General features: G+C 34.3%; 1 protein-coding gene across 2 annotated transcripts in view; it reads right to left on the minus strand.

The window, feature by feature from the left end:
- The window catches only part of Elavl2 (ELAV like RNA binding protein 2), a 153,348-nt gene extending 134,115 nt beyond the window's left edge, over window positions 1-19,233 (minus strand). The window contains exon 1 of one of the 2 annotated variants that reach the window (XM_058586392.1): window positions 19,140-19,233. In XM_058586392.1, coding sequence (XP_058442375.1) covers window positions 19,140-19,166 — 27 coding nt within the window. In that variant the 5' untranslated portion in view covers window positions 19,167-19,233. The remainder of the gene's footprint in view (window positions 1-19,139) is intronic. The other variant, XM_058586386.1, reaches the window with a different exon arrangement.
- Window positions 19,234-21,059: the final 1,826 nt, after the last annotated feature.

Genomic DNA, 21,059 nt, shown 5'->3' on the forward strand with positions numbered 1-21,059 from the left:
ACAGCACCGGGGCACGGTGACAAAGGCGGAGTTTGTATCAGAAGAAGACTGAGGCCCGGGGAGACACCGCGGCTAGAGAAACAGCTGTCTTATCAGCCTGCTGCAGAGATGGAGATGGCTCGAGAGGTCCTCAACAGATAATCACTTGAATAGGTTTGCAATGCGCCAAACTTCACGCTTGATAAGGCCAACCCAATGTAGAGAGCAGCCCAGATCCTGCTCCATTCTGTTTTATCTGGGCTGTAAATTAAGAAATTGAAATTCAGGTGGCAGAGGCAGCAGTCTGCTGTTAGACGGCTAAAGTAAACTGTCATTAAAATGCTTTCAGCAAGCAGAGAGAGGGCGCCTGGAAGGGGATATTGTTTGTTTGTTTGTTGTTTGTTTATATGGGAGTAAAAACAGTGAGAGGAAAGAGCCCACAGAGTTAAAAATTATTTGGGGAGGGAAAGCTACAAGGAGAAGAAAAGGACACGGGCATATGGCCAGGATTCCTAATCATGACTACCATGAATAAACAATTTCAAAAAATAAAGTTTGAAATTGTTTGAAGTTTGGCATTATAGAGATGAAGAAACGATTTTAACCAATGTGGCATAAAAGGGAATATTATCTTTATCAGAATGGGGGCAGTCCAAGTGGATCCCAAAGGGACACCAAAGTTTTCCTTCCATTTTAAGAAAAACAAATCAACAGGATACAGGAGTTTTCAAAACCAAAGTTAATCTGGCCTATTTGTTGAAGTGACTGGGTTGCAGGAGGGGTTCAGGGTGATTTTTAGAATAGCATAAGTGGTTAACTTCAAAAGAGTCTACTTAGCTACTTACAGTAAAAACAGTTATATTTCAACTCTCTCTCCCCTTTACCCAGGTCATTATAATAGGGTAAGTAAGGAACCCCTCAAATCCAAGTATGTTTCCTGACACCACCTGATTCATATAGCATGTTTTATATCCACCATCCTCTACTGCTTTTATAAACATGAGGTTTGAAATATTTTATGCAATATTTGAATAAATGTTAACCCCCAAATTTAATATGTAAAATTACCAGCAGATAGCCAGTGATGTTGTCATCTTGATTTACCAGTGACCCAGTACTGTACCTTGTTCTTTGCATTTAAGTGGATTGATTGCAAGTTCATTTGTGCTTGTTTGTGATGTGTATCAGAGGTTGTATTACATTTTACACAGCATTTCTATTTTGTCTTAGGAACATTTGTAAAAAGGTACCTTCAGCTGGCAACACAGTTAATACAGTTTTTTTTTTAAATCAATCAATTCTTATTTTGTTTAACCCCAAAACTTAAATTAATGTTAGAATACACATAGCTGTTGCTTTATAGCTATTTAAATCACTTTCAGGTATGGAAAAAAATTAAAGATAAATTTGTTGGAAGAAGTGTTGAGAACAATTTAATTCTATTTCATGTTTCAGTAATTGTTAAACTATTTTGATATATTAAAAATAATCTTAAATTCTGAAATCATTGGATCAATCATAGGGTGGGAAGCAAATAAATATGTCATTAAGACAGAATCTCAAAGACATTTTTGTTGAATAGTTATATGTGAAAATCATTTATAGCATGTAACAATAAACAGGTGTTTGGGATTTTCTTTTTTTAATTCAACTGTATGTGTGAATGAATATTGTGTGCACCCTTTAATGAGAAATAAATTTGTGGTTATGTAAGCTAAGTTTTCCTTTCCATACTGTCATTTTCCATAATGTTATATTTGTTTAAATAATGACTACTATAAAAGCATTTTAAGAAATGTTCTCTTAATGAATTCCAGCATTTTGGGCACTATAATATAATCTTAAGATATTTTTCTGACAAGTCTGAATTTTGATATTTCTCAAACAAGCTTGAATTATCACCTTCAATGAACCCTTAGGCTATAATTTTATTTTTGTTTTCCTTTATCAAATTGAAAATATATACACAATAAACAGCTTAAACTATTCTTTGTTCATATATGCAGTAAAAAGTTACTTTTTGAAGATGAATTTGCCTAAAAACTAAAATATGCACTCTCACTAAGTTTTATAGCGTGGAATGTGAAAAAAAGATATTTCATGAATATAGCTTATTATAACTTTCCAAAACTAAAAGATAACTTTAAATATTTTCCTGATTCTAAATAAAATGTTTTAGTATGAAATTAATATAAAAACAATTCCTGTCTTATTGTTATCACAAATGAATGATATATCCAGTTTCTAAAGGCATAGCAATTTACTGTAAATGATGAAAATGATAAAATACCCAAAACTGTAAAATTTATTTTAAAAAATATTTTCTATTATTAATTCCTCTCTGAAGAAATAAGATAGTATGTACTTAAGGCAAAGAGCCTTTCTATGGTATACAAAAGCAACAATATTGGAAGCTTTTGAATAATCCAAAAGTTGTAATATTTTTGTGTATAACTGATAATAATTTGATTATCAAAATATCAGACATAACTAATTGTTTCTTTCCAGATGCTATGTTTATCATCAGAGGTCAAATGAGCAATAATCAGTTCCCATCTCTAAATATTTGTTCCTAATTTTTGATAAAAGACTCATTTCAATTTGATTCAAGCACCTTTTGAGTGCTTATCATATGCCAGAATGATAGAATTAGACAAGAGACAATAAAAGCTTAATACAAATCAGAATACTTTTCAGGAAGACCCCAGTAAAAGGAAAATTTGGGAGGTTTAAATAGCCCAGTGAATGTACAAAATATTCACAGTATGTTTGGGTTTTGTTATTGCATTTCCTTCTAATTTTTTTTGTATACTATTTCTATAAGTTTTTAATAGTACAGCTTGTCAAAAAAAAAAAAAAAACAACCCTATTTTAAATAGACACTGTAAATTTACCCTTCTAGGAGTTACAGTTTTGCAAATTGTTAAGAGCCTGGGCTTTGACTTCAGATGTACGTGGATTTGAACATGACTCCACCACTGTAGGGCCTTGGACAAGTTACTTTATCACTTCTAATCCTTGGTTTCCTGATCTATAAAATGATAATAATAATTATCAATTTAAGTTCAGCATGAGTTTAAATGTAATCATAAGTTAAAATAATCAAACTTCCTAGAATGGAGGAAGAACCAATACAAGATAACTACAATTATGGAAACAAAATGGTATCTTAACACATTGTTTGATGAAGCCAGAATTAGAATTCCTGCCTTTACATAATCTTTTAAATATTTTAATTTGCTCTCATTAATGTCCTATGTGGCATAGTCTATGATAAATATCTTCTCACATTTCTAATTGTAACCAAGTTTCAAAGGCCCCAGAAAACATAAAATCTTTTGTCTGCCCTGTTATGTGACTTCAATATATTTCCCAATACAATTTCATGATTCTCCCATAAAATGTTGTGGATCTTCAAAAAGGAACTGAGTCTGAGATCCCATTTGACTGATATAATAATAAAAACACCTTAGATTTTTATAGTACCTTTTATCACAAAAAGCTCAATGCACTTTTACATATTTATCATTGTAACCTCAGGAGGTAAGGAAGGACATAAATTATTTCTCATTTTCAGGGGCACAGCTTAGGCATTAGGAATTTAGGCAACATTTCTAAGGTGAATAGAAGTAGAGAGCAGTTTCTGAATGTTGGTCTTCCTGTAATCTTTTATTCTCTTTGGTATTAATTATGGCTATTGTTACTTTAGACTCAGATGTTAGTGTTTGACATTAAATGTAGTTTATAATTCAGTTAATTATTTGTGAAATCAAGTTGAGTCAAAAATATATCATCACAGTCTAATCAAATTAAATTTTTTTATTTTATATCAAGATATATATTTTTCAATTTTATGCATATATACATTATCTATTCTAATTTACCATTCTGTGTTAATTCTAAAGCAAGATTTTAAAAGTTACTGATCATTTATAGCATTAAAAGAAATCACTTCTAATGTCCTTGTCACATTTCCCATACACACACACACACACACACACACATATTTGGCTACTTATTACATAGGCTACTAGTGCTTTCAGGTTGAGTTTTCTATTTCTTAGGTTGTCTATACTTGAAAAATCTATCAAAATAAATATTCAAAGGAATATAAAGGCAATCTATTTAAACAGATTTTTATAATAGTTTTTTGTTTGTTTTAAACAAAACAATGTAGAACTAATAATGTCCACTTAAAAATACTAAATCTTGCTTATAGTTTATAGTTTTGCAATTTCCTCCTGGGCTTGCTTTACTACGGATTGGCACAGAGGCAGCTATAGATGTGAACTATCAGTAAATAAGTGAAATGGAAGAAGATAAATATTTGTAGCCTGATTAAAGAATGAATCATAAACTTTGGAGGTCTTGCTTCACTGTAAGTCACAATGGAACAAACTTAATGGGTTTGTTGTTGTTGTTGTTAGTTTTGGTACTAGGAATTGAAGTCAGGGGCACTTAACCACTGAGCCACATCCCAAAATTTTACTTTTTTATTTAGAAACAGGGCCTCCCTCAGTTACTTAGGGCATTACTAAATTGCTGAGGCTGGCTTTGAACTCGGGATCCTCCTGCCTCAGCCTCTGGAGCCACTGGAATTACAGGTGTGTGCCACCATGCCCTGCTAGACTTAGTATTCTTAAGTTTCAACAGGCATCTGTGTCCATTCTAAAAGTGTCTTAACTTGATAAGATTAACCTATTTAAGGTCACGCTCAGTCATGTGACTACCAAATTTCTATGAGGAAGTATAATTAACCCCAGGAATAACCACTTATGCAAACACACAGAATAGCCAATGCTCTTGTTTATTGCCATTTCACACCAATTACCCTTACCTCTTCTTGTTGATATGATTAAGTGGAAAATCTCTCTCTCTGATGGAGTATATATATATATATATATATATATATATATATATATGCATTTTGAGGCTGAGGATAGTGTTGTACTAGAAATAATATTATATTCCTTTGGTCACTGTCATTCTAGCATAAAAAATTAGAGAACATGGTTGTTTGAAATGTCAGTTTTTGTAAACACAAGTTGAAAGTTGTAACATAAATGAATGGTGTTACAGACTGTTTAAGCTTTTTGAGTAACAAATAGACATTTCCTTGAATTATTTTGACACAATTTTACTGTGAAATTTCTTTTTTTCTCTTGCTGATATTTCTAGACTCCTTGTACAGACAATAAAAAGAAAAGCCTTCCTTTTATGTCAGTACTCATTATTTAACTCATAGAACATTGATTTTTTTCCAGAATATTAATATTCTCTAGATGTAAAAGGAATACTAAAAGAGATGTGTCTCCATATTAGTCATAGCAAAAGAATAAACAAAATTTTGAACCTCTTTAGAAGGTCAGTATACAAGAGGAAGATATTAATATATACATATATGTGTGTGTGTATATGTATATATATTACAGTGTTCAGTGCTCAGTTTTAAAGGTTTTTCATATAAGTCTATTCTGCTGGGATAGAAGACTGTGTTCAGAGCAAACAAAAGGAGGTTCAGAGGTAAAAACTGAAGGGTTTTGGTACAGAAGACCAGGCTGTCAACAGTGGAGGAAATGGAGAATGGAAAACAGAGGGTAACAGGTTGTTAGTAGAGTCAAGTCATATGCTGGCTTTGAAAGTCAGCAAACGGAAGTTCAGATGCAAAGTTACCAGAAACAGGTTATACCCATTGACAACTGTGAATTTTTTAACTGCTAAGCAGGAAGAGATTCAAAGGTTCAGGAGTCAGATCCAAGACGTAAACAGGGTTGAGGAGCTTTTGTCTAAAACTCAATAAGACCTTTTGGAATGAGAGGGAAAATCATATAATATAGTGATAGAGGACAGACTGACAGTTGTAGAAGAGGGATGCATGACTACAATAATAATGCAAGTGTTTTATGGTCAAAATATGAATAGCAGGCACTGTAAAAATGACACGGTTCTGTTCAGATAATAGTTTCATGCCAACAAGTCTAGAGGGCTATGAGGGAGAGGAACAGGGAACCAGAAACTTTGGGGCAGGGTCCCTGCTGAGCTGTGGTGTGCCTCAAATGTATCTTTGTGCCTAAGGAGATCTTAACACTGCTGTGAAAAGACAAATATTGTCATTAGGCAAAGATCCCTAGGCTGGGATTAAGGAGACATGAATCCTAGCATGATTTCTCCCACTAACTAGCTGATTCCCTTCAGCAAGCACTCTGACTGAACATCACAGAAACCTAGATTAGTAATCCCAATGATAATGGGTGATGTGTGCAATGTGCCAGGAAGCACTTGAATTCTCTAGGTGCACCGAGTCAGTTAACCCTCACAATATTCCTGTCATTTTACAGATGAGGAAACTAAGGACACTGTAATTTGTTCATGATCACGTAACTAGAAATGGACAGATTTGGGATTTGACTTGTAGCAGTTTGTCCCCAGGGGCCAAGTCCTTAACTACTAGTTATTAGATTATCTCTTAGGTAATTTTAGATGTAAAATTCAGTAACTTTAAAGATACACAGCAGATGACATAATAAGTAAAAGAGAACAGAACCATAAAGAAAATAGATATGACAGTTAACATAAAGAGACAAAATTCTTTTTACATCAGAAATAATCATACTTATGTCTTGCCATGCCACTTATCTTGACAAATGGAAAAGATATAAGATTGATAGCTGCTTTTTAAAAATGATTCAGATCAAACATGCTAGGATTTTGAGAAATATAAGATTTCCTAGGATGTCCAGCAACCAGGTAATATTGGTTTTGGGTTTAAAGAGATTTAATTATTTAGTTTTTATATATTTTAAGAGGTCAACTTATTGACCTGTATTATTATCATATAGTAAACATTTATAAAGACATTAAAAAGGATAGTGTACTTATTATTTAATAATATGTGAAGATTTTTCATGAAAAATTATTGAGCTTATTTAACCTCATATAAAGGGTGTTCACTAGAACACTAAACAGTGGCTATTTTGAAGTAATTAGTGATATGAAATTTATGGTTACTATTTCCTTTATATTTATGCATTATTACATCTGTAAAAATTCTGAGCATGCATTCTTTCTTACAAATCAGCAAAACATGTAGGTTTGTGTTTTGACAGAAAAAAAAAAAAAAGAACCTCTATAGTTCAAGCTTCAGGCTCTCATAGCCACCAGGTTGGAGCAGTAGCTAGATACTGGGTGGCAAGGACAAATGACCTCCTAAAAGATGACTTAGATTCAGAGTGGGGTCAGATTCACAGCCCTGGAGCTTTATGCTTTATAAACAAAATAATATTTACTTACAAAAACAAGCCTTGAGATTTAAACACATAAAAAATAAACATTACAGAGCAATATGACAAAATCTCAGAAATTGACCTACCAGTTTCTTAGACTACAATATCAGAAGTAATTACCCTAACCTATCAGAATTACCTAATATTAATTGGATACAAGAGCATCAACTATTTCCTTCATTTACTGCCAATCCATATTATGATGGTCAAAGAATTTTCTTTTTTATTTAATTATTTCTTTTTCCTAATTACCTACTTTCCCTTAGTCACTCAAGAATCCCATAAAATTCACCTTCCTTACCAACCAGAAAAGTCTTTAAAGTGATTTGCTTACATTTCTATGGCATATAAGTAAATGAAAACCATAGTACAATAAATAATTATAATGAATTAGAACAGAAACTGGCTTCCTGACAGGCAGCATTTAGTGAATTGTTATTTCAGTGTCCTAAACAGTCACCTGAGTTAATTCAATTTTCATATCACTTAATTTTTATCTTTAAAATCACTCTACAAAAATAAATAAATAAAATGCCTCTACAGAGAATGGGAAACTGGCACACTGTCTCAACTCTACAGGATGATGCAGTCACTAAACATTTTCATTTTACTATTTAGAAATACTCTAATATCATGGTTAGGAGTTTAATAAGAGCTACTATTAGGTATTATATCTATCTTAAAAGCTTATTATGATTAAATGTGTGGTGTTGCAAGAACTGGTAAACAAGGTACTAAGAAACAACAGCAAAAAAGAGAAACTTTTTTATCATAAGATGTGTTTCATGTGTTATGTTACTATATTTTAAGCTTTAAGAACTGAAGACATACATTAATTTTTAAATAGGAATTATGACCATTTTGAAAAAACCCTATTTGTCATAAACAGAGGACAAAAAGTGCCACTGCCTTCACTTATGCACTCATTTGACTCATGGCGCAGTCTTGAATAATTTTAAACCAAACATGACTGCGGCAATCAATTTTCATCCAATTTATTGGGCATGAGTTAAAGCCAATTAAAAAACCATTTTTGGTGCAATTCAAGGGGAAAAATGTATAAACCCATGAAAAACAAATTTCAGTCCTATCCATGAGTCATCACTATTCTAAATATTGGTGTCAGCCCTAAATCAGAAAGAACAAATCTTAAAATTGCATAGTCCACTCTGGAAACTGCATTTATCAGCAATGATTTTAGACAAGTGTTAATATTTTTATAAGGAACTAACCTGGAAGGAAAATCATGCCCTTCCAGCATTGTCACATATCTGAATAATCTTTGCAATGAAATTATGGCAGTTCCTTGAGTTGTAAATTAAGAACTGATGTAGAAAGTGACCTTTATACAAAGAAAGCAAAACATTTTACTTATAATTTTAAAGTATCGTTTACCTATTAGACCATGTCTCTTTTCACACGAAAATAGTGACTCTCTTTTAAGGCTATAAAATGAAACAATCTCTGTACGCTCTGGATATTCTTATGGTAATCAAAGCAGCAAAATTGAAGCTTCTAGGTGGGAAATTACAGCTATAAAATACAGCCATACATTTTCTCTCTGTATATTAAAAAGGCTTTTAAGTTCAGGGGTGTCACAGTTAAAAGTATTCAAGCAGACATGAATTCTGGTTCTGCCTCTCCCATGTCCTTGATATATATACAACTTTGGGCATTTTGCCCCGCCTTTCTAAGCCTCAGTTTTCCATTTGGTGAAATGGGCATTACATATAAGAGGTTGTGAGGGGAATGGGAAAATAAATAAGGAGAGAAATGAATTACAGTAGATGGGGTAGAGAGAGAAGATGGGAGGGGAGGGGAGGGGAGATAGTAGAGGATAGGAAAGGTAGCAGAATACAACAGTTACTAATAGGGCATTATGTAAAAATGTAGATGTGTAACTGACGTGATTCTGCAATCTGTATTTGGGGTAAAATTGGGAGTTCAAAACCCACCTGAATCAAATGTATGAAATATGATATGTCAAGAGCTTTGTAATGTTTTGAACAACCAATAAAAAATAAATAAATAAATAAATAAATAAAATACAAAAAAAAAAAAAAGAAATGGGCATTACAAATAATAGTCACATTTTGGGATGCTGTGAGCATTAAGTGAAAGAGCATTTGTCAAGCACTCAGGAAAGTGCCTGCCATAGAGTCAATGAATGATAGAACTGGTGAGAAGGAAGCCCCGGGGTTCTCACACATAGCTGTGCATCCATGCCTGTATCTACCCATGGAGGTCTTTTTCAAGTATATATGCCTAGTCTCCACTCTGGGAGAGTCTAGCTAGTAATTCTGAGGTGAGGTCTAAGTAAATGTGCTTATAAAAGCTCCAAAGATGATCCTGATGAAAAAAGAATATAAAGTAAACAAAAACTACTGATTTTTTTTTTCAGGACAGATTGCTCAGTTAACATGGAGTTAAAATAAACTGTGGCTGGAACTATTTTGAGTCAGCAGCGTTCTCTGTTGAGTAGATTAATTCAAATAGTTGCCAAATATGTACTTCATGTTATGCTGAAAGAAATTTAACTGGAATATCTTAATAAGATTTTATTTACATTTACATGGCTGTGAGGTCACAGAATATGTGTGATTTTCCAGAATTTCCAGTTAGTAAAATAAAACAACAGATACGTGAAATAATCCTGTGATATTACCGTCATTCCACTGAGAAAGATAGATTTTAGTGTGCTCTATTTATAGCTTTTACGTCTACTGAAGCCATAGAAAGATAATCCAATACTACCAAATCAAATTTTTCTGAGTTATGTATTCCTATTGGTTTGTTTTTAATTGTCCTACTTTAAAATAAGTAAGCAATCCTTTCAGCGATGGAGCTCAAGAGATAATATGCAGTTAAGAAACTACCAGAAAAATAAATAGTTCGCCTGTCATGATCATTCTACAAGTTACTCACAAGAACTGTCTTATAAAAATGATGGCATTTTCCCTAGTAACAACTTTTAATTAACCACAACCAGAACTCTCCTTAATATTTTTCCATTAACGGAAATTAATGTATTTAGACTAACAACCTTTCACCTTGGAAGGGAAAGAGATATTGTCCTAGCAGAGCTTGATTTTAGCAATGTCAGTAACAGGGGCAGCACAAGCTTAGGATAACAAAGCACAGTTATGTCCTAGATGTAAGACAAGAAAGTGATGGTGAGGTGAGAAAATCAATTAGGTAATTTTCATCATTTTTTATCTAGGACAGGTCTAGGTGCAGCAGGTATTTTCTCAGACTTATGGCTTTTGTAGGGCTTGTTGGTAGGAAACTAGAGTGTTGTATAACCAAGCAAATCTCTACACAGGAATTCCAAAGCTGCCACACCACCAGGTAGTTTTTAATGTAGGTTTTCCAGAGAACAAGCCATTGATATCCTGTTGCCCAGGATGGAAAAATGCAAATTTCATAGATTACCTAGGGGATCACTGGGAAAATACATAGTCCTTGGGAACATTCTACTTTCAGGGTTTAGAAAAGACTTTGCAGTCTAGATATAATTCAAAATCATTAATTGGCAAGCTGTGGGTAGATCAAGGAGATGTTGATTAAGATGTTGATAAAAGGGGTTGATATGCCCAGATTCTGGTTTTAAAACTGTAGATTTATATATATAACAACATTCATATATATATAAAAAACAACATTTGCTTTTCTTAATTCCTGGGATTATTGTGAAGCAAAAAACAAAATACATATATCAATGCTGAAAAAATTTTATTCTTATGGCATAGGAATTGAAAGAGAAAAATTAATGTATACAACTCTCTAGTAAATTACCCCAAATCCTGTCAGGTCCATGTTTCTTTTGTTAAAAAATTATTATTATTATTATTATTATTATTATTATTATTACAGAAAAGTTTTGATTTTCTTTTTGATGTGAGTTTCCAAAAATTTTAAAATCGAGTTGTAAGATTACAACCCTATGTTAAAATGTAAGTGAAATTGTCTGAAACTTGGCTCAACTATCACAGAACATGAAAATGAAAGTCTATAGTCAAAATGAAACCTTACATTTCTTTGGTTGCTGTTTATGAAAATAATGTTATAACTAAGAGAATTTGGTTTCTAAAATATGGCTCTTTCAAAATTTTAGAGGGAGAGCCCTTTCTGAATTTTTCTCCAACCAGCAGAGTTACATTCTCACAGCTGGAAGTTTGAACAGCTGTTGGCTCTGACACTTTTATATTCCCCTGGGAAAGAGTTCAAGGAGGACAGCCAGCAATATATATGGTCAAAAACATATTTTAGTGCAACCTAACTCCAAGGCCAGCCTAGGGGTAAGGAACAGATAACTCAGAGCCACTGTGTCACTCATGTAGGAGAGATATTGAGGAAAACCAGCCTCCATGAGAATTTGCTTTCTGAGCCATGGTTGGATCATAAAGCTCACTGCTCACAAGAACTCCCTGAAGGACTCTTGATCTCAGGATTTCGCCTCCTTGTAGAATTTTCAGTATCCCCCACCCTCTTTTTTTCCCCCACATTCTATAGGAAATCTCCCATTTCATTTAGCATGTATTTCTGAGTCTTTCTTAGTGGATACTAAATTGATAACTCCACTTCGAACTTATAGGAAGGAGAACAAGCAAAAAAGAATATTTTAGAATAGTTGTCACTGCAGTACTATTTATTGTATCCACTAGAGGACTCCTCTCAGAATAGCTCAAAATATCTCCCCTTTCATTTTCTGTGGCCTCTGGCATTTGATGCTCAACTAACTCTTGAGTTGGGCCACTGGCTACATATCAGTATTAGAATGAAAACATTCCCCCTACTTTAACACCTCCTGCTAGTTCAATAAAGCGATGTTTAAATAACTGAGCTGGCTTCAATGAACTGTACTTGCCATTTTTTCCTGCTTCTTAGCTAGATAAAATGGAGATAATTATGAAGTGGATGAGCAGGTTTAATGAAAGCCAGTTTCTTTTGGTATACTCCTGAAGCAGCAATCATCATCTGTTTGGCTTTTGAAGAGCAACAATTATAATCACTTAAACCCCCAAGGGGAACAAAAATAGAATTTACATTAGCATATAAAATATACAGCTGGATTGGGCAAGCCTACAAAATTCTGGGAAATCATTCTAATCTGAATGCTATTCAAATTCACAAGTAAAACGAGTTCAAGTGTATTTTACATACTTCCTTCCTATAAAATAATACATATAACAATGCTGAGAGGATTTTCCTAAAAAATGAACACAGGGAAATAAAAAAATTGTTGCCAAGGAGAGAATCCCAGCAAGAACGAGTTAAACTGTATTGCCACTTTTATCAGAGAACAAAATACACAATGATATTCACACTAAGTTCTAATCACTCTGAAGTGAAGGGCTTTCACAGTAAAACTACATACATTTGGGGTTTAAGAAAATAATTATGAAGTTGATCATAAATAAGGAACATTTCAGATGAAAAATACTTCCCTTCTCCATTGCAAATGTGAAAGTAATATAAAGGTGAAATCATTTTAGGTGATATCTTATTGTTATGAAGCAGAACTTTCTTTCCTATTCTAAAACATTTTCACACCATTTCCTCTCAAATAACCTCTTTATCACTCCCCTTTTTCATTTTAGCTCAGTTCACGGGCAATCTCCCTCAGCATTTACAGTGTTTAATTACTTTTGCTTTTGATATTTTATACAATCTACAGGATACGTGTGTGTGTGTGTGTGTGTGGTGTATTTTTTTTTTAGAACATGGAAGAATAAAAATGGAGCCTTGGCTTTATCCATTATGCTACTAGCAACTAAACACTAACATAATCAATATATTAAAGGCTCTCCCGGCTGTGCACATTTATCAAAGGCAGTGCATCTGAGAAATTACACTAATGAATCTTGAAACACTCAGCATCCTACATGGAAAACCTGTTCTCCCTCATCATAAATACATATCAAAATGTAAAGAAGAGAAAAAAATTCAGATTTCATCTTTCTGAATATTATCTGAAGATCTATTACTACATTTTTTAAAAATGAAAAAAAAACCCACAAAGTCAGTATGCAAAAATTCACCTCCACTGAGGAGACTACCTAAATTCCACATGAATACCAATTGCAAGCAAATTGGTGACAGCTTCCTCTATGGTCTAAAAACATCTTAGTCATACTTCTAATACTGACTATCTCAATGCATATAACCTTTGTTGACATGTCTATCTCATATGCAGCCTGAACATTACTTGGCAACACAACCATTTTTAAGCAGGGCATTTCCAGGCTCTAGCATCATGCCTAACCTAAAAGTATAATCATACAATGTTTGTTGAGTGAAGTATATTATTCATGTGTACTCCAAGAGACATCAAAATGTTATGGTACTCATGGCAAAAATCAAACATACGATAAGTACCATTCTTTGCCATGATATCAGACATAATGGTGATAGAGTAAACACTAGACGTTAGAAATTCAAATTAGATTTCTATAGCAATCTTAGTGCTAATTATCTTTAACAAGGGATAGTGGTAATTTTTGAGATTTTATTAAATATGTATAATGTTAATCAGCTCTTTATATTTATTATTATTAGTTTTATGTAAATACTCAAAAAGCTGAGTGTTTAGTTCTTAATGGTAATGACCTCAGGTTTTACTAACTTCATAATCCCTAATTTAAAAAATTGAAACCATTAACACTGCCTTCTCAGTTTTTATCAATGTCTGTCAAGTGTAGTGATATCTAGTTGATATTAAGTTACCTTTCCTTGTAACCCTTCATGCTCTAAGAAGCTGTGAAAGTCCACAACACATAAGTTCATTGTTACCACAAAATACAATGATTTCATGTTCAAAAGAATTTACAGGAATAATGAGGTGCATAGCTTGAGGGATTCCAAGACCATGTTAAATCTCCTTAAGGTCCTTTTTTCCCCCTCTGACTTAAAAATGGTTCATATTTTTCCTATTAATTTATAATTTTGTATGAAGTTATAAGAAAGAAATAATGGAGAAGTAGAAGAAAATAGACTCTATAGATGTATTCTAAAATATTCCTGTATTTTTTAGCTAACAATAAATATGGTTAACATTTTTATCAGTTACAATTTAGTTTTGTGGTGTTAATTATCCCATAAGTTTAAAACTGAAAAACTGCTTTAATAACTTTTCTCTTTTGCCTCATTATGATGCACACATAACTTTTTATATATATATTTACATGTATTTATTAGTTATAAAGACAGATTTGTGTACTTTGGACAAATTTAAATGGAAAGGAAAATATCTAGATGCAGTCATTGATTTTGGTACATCATAATGTAATATAAATTTGCAAATCAAGGATAAAATTGAAAATTATATAAATATTTTATTAACCATGACTTAAAACTGAGCCTGAACTTCATTTTTAATGAGGCAGCCACTAAAATTAGTTTCTTGGGGGTAAAATTCAGGTGTTTTGCTCCAATGTCAAAGTGAAACAGAGTTGTTATATATAATTCATCACTAGAACAGTGTGGAACTTAACACTCAAGCCTCACATTCTATATCATGGTACTTAAAAGTTCAAAATTATCTGACTTAAAAAAACACTTATTGTTACTCTCATAGTAATGTGGTTAAATAGGTAGATCTGAATGATTTTACTTCAGAAAAATCTGAAACTTACAAAATGGATGAATCAATTTTTAAAAAGTTCTTCACTTAACAAGATCATTAATGCAAATACTTTTTTAAAATGCACAAGCTCTCAGCACTTCTAAAAAAAAGTAAATCAATCAGGAAAAAAATAAAGATTTACACAAAACAAGTCAGGAGCCCATTTATTGCATAAAGCACAGATAGTTATTCTGAGTGCTTTCATTTCTCCTCAGGTGAAAGTGAAATACTGAACAGGTGTCCGTAGAATGTAAAGGATATCTTTAACATTTATTCATTGGTACTTAGAGGGGCTTGACTTATCTTGATGAAATCCTAACATCTCTACTTTTGCAGATCTAAGCTAATAAATAAACAGGAGTCATAGAATATCTATGTCCTAATCTTCCAGGTCCAAAGATTTTATAAATGCATGAATGAATGAATGAATGGATAAGTAAAGCATCTTAACAGAAAAGGCTGTTTCCTCAGTATTTATTAGAGTCTGTCAACATCAATGTTTAAAAAGAAATGAGATAGTAGGTTTCCATGTGAAGCTTTTAATTTTCTGTATCACCTTCTGTATTTATATTTCTCTTAATTCATCAAATGAGGACTTAAAAAAATGCAGAGAGTCCTTAATCACTGAATGGTTGGGGGGAAAAGTAATTGATTATAAATACAACAAGAAAAATTCTAACTTAGAAGGTAAATATTATGGTAAAAAGTCATCAAATATTTGCTACCTATAAAATCATATAACATTTTATTACTTTAGCAAATGTTAGCATATTCATAAATTTGAAGTCTTTAAGATAAAAATTACAACTCATTTAAATTGGTAGAATTTTTAACAATCACTCTGCTTATTTAAGTTCCTTTTTAAGGAAAACTGGATTTACAGTTAGATTTTTTTCTTTCATTAAGTGAGCATTGTTGGTATTTATTTTAAAATACTTTTGTCATTATAATTGAGTTAATATTTTTCTTCTTTTGTTTTTTGGGGTGGGATGGAGAATGCAATGAATTCTCCCCAACTAATGTTCCAAAAGAGAAATAACTAGCCAACCCAGGTGAGTGTATCCAAACCCAATATCGGGATATAATTAGGGATATTTCTGTGAGAGAAATTTTCTTCAAAAATATTTTATCATGCAAAGTACCAGGATTAATAGGTAATCAGAGTTTGTGGAGATTATGTGGGGTTTAAGTGAAGGGTTTTTTTTTTTTAAATCTAGCAAACAATTTTATATTTTTCTTTTATTTGATTCTCATTTTGTTTGATTTTGGACCCAAGTTTGGAGTCAGATTTTCATTCAAATCTTCTCTTCATGGTTTATGAGCTGTCTGATCCTAACTGTTCAGTTTCTAAGCAAAGTCAACACACTAGAAAGATTAACTGAGATTGTGTATGTGTGTGTGTGTGTGTGTGTGTGTGTAAAGTACTTACCTATGTTACTGAATCCTGACAGATAACGTAATGACAAATGCTAACTATTAAAGTTAACTTTTCAGCTATTTACTACTAATTAGAAATAATAAATGAATGCTATTTTGCATTTTTAAAATAATAATTTTACTTCAGTCATTTCTTTTTTGCCTCTGCTCACAGAAACATCTCAAGGCCTAGATATGGTACAAAGGGTCAAATGTGTAATATAACATTAGATAACCTGGACGCCCCACCCACAACTCACTACTTTTCTCCTTTTTATATAAACATCTATTTATTCAAATGAAGTCAATGTTATGTGAAACAATGAGTATTTCTAGGAGAGTACTACTTAATTCAAAACACAATTTTGTTATTATAAACATTATAAGCTTTCTGCTATTTTTAAAATTTACTATAATGAACTGCAGTTTAGGGAAAATATCAGGACATGGTCACTATATTTCTTTTTTTTTTTTTTTTTTTTATTTTATGTGGTGTTCAAACATACATTTCTGACATACATATCCCCTTGATTCTAGTGTGACCACCTTCACCCATACCATCAGATTCACTCATTACCATCCTGTTCAATTGCACTATGTCTTGTGCGCTGCTTATAGTCTATATTTCTAATGTGCCCAAAACATCTAAATAAAATATCTATATTTTCTGTATAAAAAGATATATTAAGATATTTATACTTTCTAGAAAAATAGATTATAATATTATAATCTGAGATGAAAAGTTTTCCATATTGAGACTATTTACAACCCTAAAATTGGCATAGAATCATATTAGTGAGGGAAAGAATCAGGAATGTATGACATTAAATAGTTTTAAGTTCTTTTAAAGTAAATAAACTACATGTACTGTTAATTATAACTTAGAAGATAACTTTCAGTTATCAAATTTACTTTAAATAATTATTTTTATGAGCATCTTCAACTGGAACAATATTTTCAATATGTAGATTAAAAACCTAAAATTGAGTGCTTATTTGAGATTGAGTGTAACTGAATAACTGACTAAAGATATTTTCTCAAACTATTAAAATAATCTAATTTTACATATGTACCTGGCATATATTTACTTATAAGACAATAATAGATAATGAATTCTTATTTTTAATATTGTGTACATACAGTTAAATAAGTGTATTTAAAAATCCCCAAATAGTATTAATATAGTTCAAGGTTAATTACATAATTAAATAGCTATGATAGTCGAGTAGTATGGTCCAAAATGAATGATATAGTTAATGACACAGTTAGTCTAAAATCAGAAGGAAAGCAAACTTCCCTATTAAAATTCTTACATTACAAATGTATAAAATACAGATATTCTAATCCAAACTCTTTTTGAGACTTTTTTCACAAGTTTTACTGAATTGATTCCTCTTGTACCAATAAGTTAGTTGGGCATTTGGTTTTGAAACTCCAAAGGGAAAACACTGTTAAGGATGGTAACTGAAAATACCAAAGACTAAAAGCAATTTTGATAACTCTGAAAACTGACTTTATAAGGCATCACTTTTCTGTGCTATTTGCTAGTAAGTGACAATAACTTTTTGTAGAATAGACAAGAATTAAGTTGTTAAAATAAGTTAAAATATATTGATTTTTTATTGTAATGTTATTTGTTTCCTATGACCATAGGAAGTTCATAATTATTAAAAATATTTTAGAATAGATATTGAGAACCATAGGCATATGCAATCATAACTACACATATAGAAATTAATGTTAAGAATGGGCTTGGCAAAATAAATCCCTTCTAGGGGGCATTTTTGTTTTTAATCCTATCCTTCTAATTTGAAATCTTAGATGGCCTTGCCTCATCAGAGACTGTGCAGGTCCATTCCAATATAGGGCATCCCAGGCATCTCCATGGCAACAGCCTCAGATAAGTTGAAAGTCAACTAGATCCACAGAAAGAAAAAGTTTTAGGACACTGAGCACTATTAATTCTTCTTTAAAAGTGCAGATCTATCCAAACAACTTAGAATTCTCCAAAGCAAAAGTTGGGCCTTTCATCAGACTTGGAATTGTTAGCTTTGCCACAAATATCACATTGAATAGCTATTCTCAGAAAATGAATGAGATAAAGGAGCAAAACTCAGAAATCTTTTCCTGGAATATACTTCCTATTTTAAAACAAAAAAAGATCCAAAGAGGATGTTGAAGAAGCATGCCTAAAGTAATCTGCACACTTTAGTTTTAAAAGGTTTAGGGAGAGAAATAAGCAGTGGTAAGGAGGGTAATAAGCAATTCCTTTTAAGACCACAATGAATTTCCAAAAGTATTATTTGATCATCATTCAGCATTTAAAAATTTGTCTAAGAAGAATGGGTTCTAATGTTGCTACCTGAGGAAGTATGAAGAAGAAAAGGAAAGATCTTCCGGTGCAGGTGAGGACACAGAGATAGTTGTACTAGGGGAGGGTGACCCCGTTGTTCCTTTTCTTCTTTAGGGTTTCTAGCAGGAATGACCTGGCTTCTGTGCCAAGTTCAGAAAGTCAGAGCTCCAGGGTTCTTTTGAAACCAGACAATAACCTAGTTCCCTTCCTCTCCCTCCGGTGCACCTCTCCCCTGCTGACTGGCAACTCTCACCCACTTTAAATGCATCAAGTCCATTACCATCCCAATAGTATCAAATAAACACAAAACTTGTTTAATGATCACAGGAGAAAAACAAAATTAGAAGTACTGTTTTTTGTTTGTTTCTTATATCATCCTTCCTCCCAGCCCCCAACCCTTTGTGTGTGAGGACTTCCCTTCAAGCCACCCACAAACCAAGCATACGAGAAGAAATGGTAATTTTTGGTTTAAAAGTTCACTTACCAGGGCAACCTCATATTGCTTTGTCATGCTTTTTGCACTTAATTTTTCAAAACTGCTTGTGCAAGGCGCAGAACTGGGAAGGCAGGACTAAAGTATCTCTAGTAATCACAACAAAAAGAAGAGAACAGTCACCAATCAGAATTACATTTAAATGCACAATCAAACCCCAGAGCAAGACGCAGGGTTCAGATCATAACAGGGAGGGGGAGGGGGTGGAAAAAGCCAAGCTAACAAAACAAAAGGTAAAAGGGAGAGTTGCGTGGTTGGAGGGGAAATTGATACAAGGCGCCTTTTGACCAAGGACCGGCTTAAAACCACCGCCACCACCACCACCCCCACCACCACCCCCGCCCCCCAGCACCCCCGCGATTACCCGAGTGACTGCACTTGCCTCCAGCCAGCTCAACTGCAGGAGAGAAAAGCCCCATCTAAGTTCACTAGCCCTGCCACAGTCTTCCACTGCCTGATGGGTTCTTTCAGGAAAACACTTCCAGAGGCATCCATCCACTTGAGGTCTGGGCTTAGCTGCTGCTGCGGGGCTGCTGCAGCCGGGGATGCTGCGAGCAGCTGCTAAGATCCTTGCTGTCTAGTTCCTGCCTCCTTCGCGCTGCACAATAGCCCCGGCTGGGTGCACTTCATTAAACTAGCCGGAGAGCCCCAGGAGCAGGGCAAGCAGTGCGACAGGGCTGCCCCTTTGTAATGACTGTGTGATGGATGCAACCGAAGGGTGGGGTCTGGGTGGGTCAAAACTGTTAATGACAGTATGTATCATTCTGTCTGTCCTCCAGAAGAGGGAAGCCCCCAGCCCTCCCCTAGGTAGGTCTCTCGCGCTTACTCTTGTTCTCCCCCCCCCCCACACACCCTCTCTCTCTCTCTCTCTCTCTCTCTCTCTCTCTCTCTCTCTCTCTCTCTCACACACACACACACACACACACACACACACACACACACACCCCTCCCTCTTTCCCCACCTCCCACCTCACTACTTCATTTTATGCATTAGCGTTCAAATAAGTAGGAAAACCATCGGGTCCTTTCCAACGAAACAGATTAGGAACAGCGAATTTACCCAAACTTAAGAAGAAGATCGTAAAATAGAAAACTAAAGGCGGAAGGGGCGAGGAAAGCAGGGTGGTGCTGGATGAGGAGGGAGCGGGACATTAACTGGCCAATAGTTTGCCACTGTCCTTCAACGCGCACCAGGAACTCAGCGCACCTCAGGGAGGCGCCGCACAGCACAGCCCCACGCACCGCATTCCTCCCAGGTCAGGGGGCCACCTGGAGGGCGGGCAGCTGGGTGAGCAGAGGCAAAGAAAACAAACACCTGAGGCCCCCGCCCGGGCAGAAATTGCAGGAGGGTACCCCGCACCTAGACCGTGCGCTACCGGGAGGAGCACTGTGCGGGGCTGTAAAGCCTCCCAGGAGGGGCTGCCAGAGTGCTGGAGTGAGTCCTGGGGTTTGAAAAGGTCGGGTGAGGAGGTGGCGGTCGGGTTCTCTTAGACTGACCCTCCCCCACCCCACTCATCCCCGCTCCGGGTTCCTCTTCAGCGCGCTGTCCTGTCAGGTACGCTGCGAAGTCACCACGTGCAGGACTCCACCGCTGCTTATGCTCCCCAACTCCTCCAGACCTGACACCTGCTCTCGGAATCTCCCCTGTGTGTATCTATCCCAGGCTGGCCAGCCTACCCCAGGAAGGCAGAAAAGAAAAAAAAAAAGTCTCTCCCCTGCCTCCCTTTGTGGGGAGTCTTGGACCTTTGTTTTGTTGCCTTCCCATTGCCCCCACTCCCTTGAAAATATCTACGTCTACTTTTTTTTTTTCTTTCAATTTTCTTAATGATCCCAAGTACTCAGTCTAGAGGCACGGGTTTGTCATTTATAGGAAAGCCTTACAGGATACTTTATACTAGGTTGATAAATATG

This window comes from Marmota monax, unplaced genomic scaffold, assembly GCF_021218885.2.
Source record: "Marmota monax isolate L192 unplaced genomic scaffold, Marmota_monax_Labrador192_F-V1.1 WCK01_AAM20220418_F8-fsc00033, whole genome shotgun sequence".
In the NCBI taxonomy this organism is placed as follows: Eukaryota; Metazoa; Chordata; class Mammalia; order Rodentia; family Sciuridae; genus Marmota; species Marmota monax.